The sequence below is a fragment of the Lolium rigidum genome, chromosome 5, assembly GCF_022539505.1.
Source record: "Lolium rigidum isolate FL_2022 chromosome 5, APGP_CSIRO_Lrig_0.1, whole genome shotgun sequence".
Lineage (NCBI taxonomy): Eukaryota > Viridiplantae > Streptophyta > Magnoliopsida > Poales > Poaceae > Lolium > Lolium rigidum.
The window spans coordinates 123,921,527-123,929,158 of record NC_061512.1 but is presented as its reverse complement, the minus strand read 5'-3'; the positions used below and the strand labels follow the sequence as shown (position 1 = coordinate 123,929,158).

The 7,632-nt window shown below is 49.1% G+C and overlaps 1 protein-coding gene across 1 annotated transcript; it reads right to left on the bottom strand.

The window, feature by feature from the left end:
* Window positions 1–4,426: 4,426 nt before the first annotated feature.
* LOC124655198 (transcription factor MYB60-like) lies at window positions 4,427–5,498 on the bottom strand. The gene is made up of 2 exons (XM_047194134.1): window positions 5,236–5,498; window positions 4,427–5,135 (listed from the first exon to the last, which is right to left on the bottom strand). The coding sequence occupies exons 1-2, from the start codon at window positions 5,496–5,498 to the stop codon at window positions 4,427–4,429; spliced, it is 972 nt and encodes a 323-aa protein (XP_047050090.1).
* Window positions 5,499–7,632: the final 2,134 nt, after the last annotated feature.

The following is a 7,632-nucleotide window of genomic DNA, read 5'->3' as shown; positions in this document are numbered from 1 at the left end:
CGGCTCCGCCGCATTCTGGGAAAATAGGCCCTTTCGTCAAAATCCCGAGGTTTTTCCTCGAAAGTTGGATTTCTGCACAAAAACGAGACACCGTAATCAGTTCTGCTGAAAACAGCGTTAGTCCGTGTTAGTTGCATCCAAAATACACAAATTAGAGGCAAAACAATAGCAAAAGTGTTCGGGAAAGTAGATACGTTTTGGACGTATCACCCGACCACGATGACCTCCGTCACCAGGTGCTGCTACTGGCGCATTCCGCGGGTCATGAGGGTGTCCAAAAGACACTCCACCGCCTCCGCACCGACTTCTACGTCCCTGGCGATCGGGTCATGGTCCAGGATTGGGTGCGTTCATGTGAGACGTGCCAGCGCAACAAGACGGAGACTTTGCGCCCCGCAGGCGTTTTGCAGCCGCTCGACGTACCATCGCAGGTGTGGGCCGACATCTCCATGGACTTCATCGAGGGCCTTCCTAAGGTGGGGGGCAAGTCCGCCATCCTCACGGTGGTCGACTGCTTCTCCAAGTACGCCCACTTCATCGCGCTCGGCCATCCCTACACGGCCTCGTCGGTGGCCCGCGCCTTCTTCGACGGCATCGTCCGCCTACACGGGTTCCCCTCGTCCATCGTCTGCGATCGGGATCCGGTGTTCACGGGGCACGTGTGGCGGGATCTCTTCCGCATGGCGGGGGTCCAACTCCGGTTCAGCACGGCGTTCCACCCCCAGATGGATGGTGTCCACTTTATGTTCAGGGGTCAACAATAAAGCGTCCCAGTCTATTTCAGGTTGAGAGTAATAAAACAAGCCGAGATGTAAAGGCTCGTTTTTAGGTGTTAGGGTTGTGTTGCATCGAGTCATGGTTTGTTTAGGTTGCAGCTCGAGGACGAGCTGCATGTCCAGGTGGGGTGTAGTGTTAGAGTACGTCATGGGCCTGGGCCCGTTAGTTTTATGGTTTGCTTAGGGGTCAAGTAAGCCTTGCTTGGGAGTCAAGTAAACCTCTCTATATATGGAGAGGAGATGTATCAATCTAATAAAGCAATAATTAAGAAGGAAATCCCTTCCCTCTTGCCCGGCCGTGGGCAAAAGGCCCCCGGCCGGCCTTCTCGCGCCCTCGCAGCCCTCTCTCTCCCTCCCAAACCCTAGCAGCCACATAACAGCTTGGTACTAGTGTTTTATGGGTCACTGCTGTCATCCAATCCCCACAAAACCCCATCCCCAATCCACTAGGTAGGGGTAGAGTATTAGAGATTGAAAAAATTACACTAAAATTTGGGAAAAAGTGGGGATTAAACTCGCTCATACTCTAGCATCAAACATGTATTGGGGATAAGTGAGGATTTGAAGTTTGGAGCGGATTATCCCCGCTAATCCCCACTAAAACTCTAGTACCAAACAAGCCCTAAAACTTCCCGGTAAGAGCATCTCTAACAGTGCCGAACCGAAAAAATTGAGTTCAGTCTCTCGAAAAACAAAAAGCGAGCGATTTTTAGCGTGACGCAGAACAACACCTGTATTCCGAACCGAAAAACGTCGATTTCAAAAATTGCCGGCAAATTGATCATCGCAAACAAGCAGTAGAACTGAAATTCAAACATATATATCATAGTTCTGGTGCTACGATCGATAGCTACATCGCATTTGAGGTGGTCGTCGGCGACCACCTCCAAAACTAACTAATTTTCGCCGGCGGCGAGCTACTATAAGCGCCGCGGCAGACTACGCCGTCGGCGGCTTACTCGGAGTCGAGGTCGACGACCTCCTGCTTCACGCGGCGGACGGCGACCTCCTTCTGCGCGGCCTCGTACTCCCGCATGGCACAGACGGCTTCCGCTTCCTCGCGGCGGAAGCGCGCGCGCGCCTCGGCGGCGGAGATGACGGACACCTGTTGCACCGCTGTCGCCTGCTCGTCGTCGTTGAGGACGAAGTCCCCGGACTGCAGCTGGAGGGTGCGCACCGGCACCTCATCCTCCGGCACCTCCTCCTCCTCCTCCTCCTCCTCCTCGTCGCTGCTGTCGGAGGCGGGCCGCCACAGCGCACGGCCGGCCGCGGCCGAGGAGGACCCCTCGCCGCTATTTGCATAGCGCGCGAGCTTCCCCGACGGCGTCAGACCCTAGTTGGTCCAGCGCCGCGCGCTCCGCTTCCGAGCGCCTTCGCTGCGGTTCCATTTGCGCCGCTCGGCCTCCGATTGGAAGACGGGGGGGCGCGGCGGCGAGTTGCTCCCGCCAATCCGCCCGCGTCCCCTGCCTCCGCTGTTCGCCCCGGCCATGCGGTCACGGTGGTGGTGGAAAGAGAGGAGAAGCGGCAGCGGTGGCTCCGCGATTGCTCGCCGGAAGTCCAACCGTGCGCGCGGCGGAGGGGGCGGAGGCGGTGGAGGGAGTAGGGTTTTGGAACGCAACTCCCCTCCACGGCCTGCATATATATGGGTCGACGGTCCAGTTTCTCGGGCCCCCGAACTTCCGTTTCGGGCCGGCCCACCGATTCAGGCGCTGATCTACGCCACTTTCGGCCCGAACCCGTAAATCCGCCGGAAAAATTCAGTTCCGGCGGGATTTACGGGCTCTGTTAGAGATGCTCTAACCCACTGGTTTCCCCCGGTTTTTGCAATCCTCTGGTTGGGCCAGGAAAAGTCTTGCTTGGTCCTGCTGATAGTCTGATGCTGGTCCAGCTCCAGCCTGAGCTGATCTGAAAGATATTGTTGGACCAGGGCTAGCTTGGTCAGGTGAGGGTGCTCCAGCTGACCAGTTGAGATACCCAGTCTAGCTACTAGCTAGGCTTTGTACAAGCATAAATCATCACTCACCAAGGTTAGTTTACTAACTGATCTAGACTGCATCTAATGCATATGTGACAATCCTTCCTTCCCGAATAATGTTGAGCATAATTTTTGGGCAAAATCAATCATTGTAAAATTTGACCAAGTATATAGGAAAAACATCAACATCTACAATACCAAATGCATACCATATGAAACCATATTTCATGATGGTTCTAATAGTGTTGATTTGATATTTGTAGATGTTGAATATTGTTTTATATATAGATGGTAAATCTTTACAAATTTTGACTTTGACAAAAGAATTATACACAACATATTTTGGGAAAGAGGAAATCCTTACTTACAACGTATTGCACGCCCATGAGTTTCCTTTAAGTTGTTTTTATCCATAGGTAAGTCAAACTTTGACCACCAATATCTTCAATTTTTTTGATTAAACATGCTAAAATCACGTGCGTAAATTCATCTTGGAAGGACTTTTCAGAGCATGTAATTTGATTGACTTCCATTAATACGTTACAGTAGGAAGTACTGGCCAAAGTTGTGAATTGTCAGTGGCTTTAGGGAACTGTAGCGTAACTATAGTAGAGGGTTCTGAGCATGACACAAAAGGGACACATAACAGAGATCAAGGGACACGCCACAGACCATGTCTTAATCATGCAATTTATCATCTTTTCCTGTATATTAATGGCTATCCTATGCCGTACTGCCTGTTGCTTAACCTGATGCGCTACAAGCTAACAAGGCATTTCCAGGGACGATGATGACTAGCCAGGCACAATCATTGTAAATTCTTCTGCAGATTCTGTGCAACAACATATGTATCTTTCATTGACAAATACTTGCTCAGTTAACTGGCTTTAGAACTTGTTTTCCTTTGGAACAGCTAAGTAATTACTCATCTACAGAAAAAATGGTTCATTTTCTTTTTGCTCTAAATAAGCCGGGCTGGAAAAATTACATAAGCTGGGAGTTGGTTTTCCTTTTGCAGTGAATGTGATCAGGGACCATCTGCCGTTGCCGACAGGGACATAGGTTCTTCCATCTCTCTGGCTCTAGCTTTTTCTGTACTAACAAGTTCTGGGTACATATGCAGGAAAAGTACAAGAGGTCGTTGCAGAATCCACTACAATCAAGACAAAACCAGAGACTTTCACACACTTATAATCATACTCCGTACAATTCAACACTTGGTAAGCTAAACTGAAACACTTCAGCTAGTATAAACAAACGACAAAACTGAAACTTTTCCACACAAAAAAAAAAAACTGACATGAGAACACTTCGTTACATCATGCTTACAGATGATATATATCATTATCATCACACCTGTAATTTATTCCTGTTACTCTCTCTGTTCTTTCTACCAATCTGGCCTCTTCTGATATTGCCAGTGTAATATGCACCATTAGTAAACGTCTCTGGCATTAATCTTTTTCTCTCTCACCAGAAGCACTCTCTCTAGTTAAAATTGATGGTGCATCACGCATGCATGCAGAGCTATCTCCTACTGTAGAAGCTAGCTAGAACAAGTAGTAAAAATAAACAATTCACCTAGCTATTATGTGTGGATGTGTCATGTGTGTGTATGCATGTATAATTAACAATGTATTTTGACAGCGACATTGTTCGTTGTTTGTATGTTCAGCTAATACAACATTGGCAAGGAGGAGCAGCCATCGGAAAGGTCCATCAGATCGGCAACCTGCTCGGCGGCCTCGTCGAGTAGCCACTTCTCGATCGAACACAGTGGTGCCTGATGCTGCAGCAGCTCCTGTCCGGTGGTCTCGTCGTGATAGCTGGCGCCTCCCATTAACGCCGGCTGGGGCGGCTGCTGGTGCGGAATGCCGGAGACGAACGCCAGGTCGGCGCCGGTGCCAGACATGCGCTCAAAGGACAGGAAAGGGTCGCTGGCCATGGCGATGTTGGGTTTGACGTCGGCGGGCGGGGAGCTCTTCATGAAGCCGCCGAGGAGCCTGGATATGTTGTCCATGCTGGAGGCGTAGGAGGAGGAGGAGCAGTCGGTGGCAACGTCAGCGAACGGCGAGGGACGCATGGTGATCGTAGTTTGGGTGACCTCCGGAATGCTGTACCCCGCTCGGGCGCCCCCGTTGTAGCGGTCGTTGGAGCTGAAAGCGGCCATCGGGTCGTGGTGGTGGTATAGGTGGTGTTGGTCGAGGTGTCCGGTGGCGGCGAGGTTGGCAGCTGGCTCGGCAGAGCTGGAGGATGGTGGCGGCGGAGCGAAGATGGCGCCGATGGCTTGCTGCTTCTTGAGCTTCTTCTTGAGGTGCGTGTTCCAGTAGTTCTTGATGTCGTTGTCTGTCCTCTGCGGCAGGTAAGACGCGATCGCCGCCCATCTACATTCCCCCAAAGGGATGGAAATTATGGAATTAGATCATATATGGTCCATGCACGGGACGCCGTGGCCAAGCTCGATGATCAAGCTAGTTGGCTTACCTGTTGCCGAGGAGGGACTGGAGGTGGACGATGATGCCTTCCTCGTGCGTGGTGAAGTTTCCGCGGCGGATGCCGGGACGGAGGTAGTTGGTCCAGCGGAGGCGGCAGCTCTTGCTGCAGCGCATGAGGCCGGTGTTGATGGGCACCGACCTCCAGTTCCCGGGGCCGTGCTCCTGGATGTAGGACACCAGGATGATGTCCTCCTCCGGCGTCCATGGCCCCTTCTTCACGCCCACCTTGTCGCAGCACGGTGGCCTCCCCATGATCGATCGGCCGACCACTTTCTTCTTCCCCCTCTTGATCTCAGATGTCCCTTGATCTTCTGGCAGCTAACTTGTGTCTGCTGGCTTCTGGCAGTACACTGTCTGATGATCTCCCTCTCTCTCTCCGTATATATATATATATAGGAGAGAGATGAGATGAAGGGGAGTGAGCTCGCCTCCTTTTCACTTGCTATCTATCGTCTACCTCTACTCTATAGCTCTCTTGATGCTACTGCCAGCTGATGATTTACTTTCACTTTCCATAGCTCTAGTCGATCTACATGCAATGCTTGCTTTCTCTTTCTGTCAACGACATCACATGAATCATAGAAACCGACCCCGGCCCACCCGCGCCTTAAAGGAAGGACGGGCTAGAGGTGTACGTACTGCTGTATCCTAGCGCTACTGTGTGGAATTTAAAGGCTCCTTGGCTAGACTTCTGCATGCAAGCCACCACCAATGGCTCGTCAAGGCACTATAACCTGTCAAGTCGTTTTATTCCGTAGTATTTGTAGTATATGTTTGGTAGGATCAACCAAACATGCACATCCTAAGTTCACCGCATGTACAATTTTTTCCTCGTGGCAACCAGGCAACAGAAAATGTTAGGTACTCCATATTTGAATTTTTTTCTTCTCATGATCACCTTTTAAGTTAAGTAAACATCTCAACTTTTTTTTTGTATCAAATAAATCGAGTTACTAAAATTCTATGGAACCCAACTAAGGTGGTACCATGAAAAAAGAACGGATAATTCAGGAGTGCCTAGTGTGGTCAAATGGCGATTAGGCCTTCTCTGCGGGAGCCGCCACCATAACCTTCCTACGCGCCATTGCCGTTGGTGGGGGATTCTACTTGCTTGTCCTTCTGTCCTCATCGGCTTCTATCCAGAATCCGTCGGTGGGGTCAATCTCTATAGAAATTTCATGTGTTTTTCGTGTGGTGCAACCAAATGACTTGAACTAATTCCTATGTTTTTTTTGTTCTTGTAGAATTTCACATATCATGACATACTATTCCTGCGTTTTTCCTATTCATGTGCTTTTGAATTCCTTTGAAGGCTTGTTTGATTTAAAGGATTTGCAAAAGAATCTTGTAAGATTTTTACCCATAGTTTTTTTATAGAGCCCGTTTGATTTAAAGGATTGAACCCTCCAAAATTTCTATGTATTTATTTTCTATACTACAAGCCTATAGGATTTCTAACAAAAGGTTAGACCTCTTTAAAAAATGGCTATGTGTTTATGACAACTATGCCATGCACTCAATTTATAGAAATTTCCTCTGGCTTTCCTATGCTGCCAACAAACAACTAGTTGTACCAATTTTATAGGTTTCTTTACCATAAGATTTAAGGGGGGTCATAGCAATTCTTCATTTTTCCTATTCATGCACCTTTTCTATCTTATGAATCAAACAAACCCTGAATCAAACATGCCCATTATATTTATAGAAACCAAGTGCATCCTCTTGGGGCCAGCAACACTTGGACGCCCTAAAATAATTGTTAAACCCTGTTGCGATCATCCTGACTTTTTTTTTTTGCGGGTAATCCTGACTACATATGTTGGAAGGCCCACACACGATACTGCATGCGTAAGAACAGGCACATGAGAGACCCCAAATTGATCGGACAGGATAGGGGCAATGTGCCTAGACTCCAGCCACATCTCCCCTATTATTCAAAGTCAAGAAAAACTAATCCCTGACTAGGACTCATGTATGATGTATGCATGCATAGCTCATTTCTATTATCACAATGAAATCAAGCAGGATCCCAGTTTTGATTAGGCCCTGTATTGCACAGGAGTGTGCGTATGCATCCAGCCATGAACACTCACATCAGTTACTGCGGGTGGTCATCAGTCATCACACAATTAAGTGTAGACACTAGTGCTCCATGTGTATGCCTCGCATGGATGATGGTACACGCTGTACTCGATCGCTTCTCGCGGGCGTTGGCAACTCCACGTCCACTCGGCCTCGATGGTTTGCCCTGTTCCCATGGACAAGAGTCGCTTTTCCGGTATTGATTTCCCACGTGGTGCCTCCACGGCTTGGTCTCTTAAAGAGCACTTCCGAATGGTAACATAATTTTGCTACAAAACGAAATGGTATTACATCGGCGGTACAA

Bases quoted from the DNA above. Each gene is read 5' to 3' on its own strand.
- LOC124655198 (XM_047194134.1), bottom strand. From the start codon at position 5,498: ATGGGGAGGCCACCGTGCTGCGACAAGGTGGGCGTGAAGAAGGGGCCA. The intron at 5,136-5,235 runs GTAAGCCAACTA...GGGGGAATGTAG, and splicing joins CAGTCCCTCCTCGGCAACAG to ATGGGCGGCGATCGCGTCTT.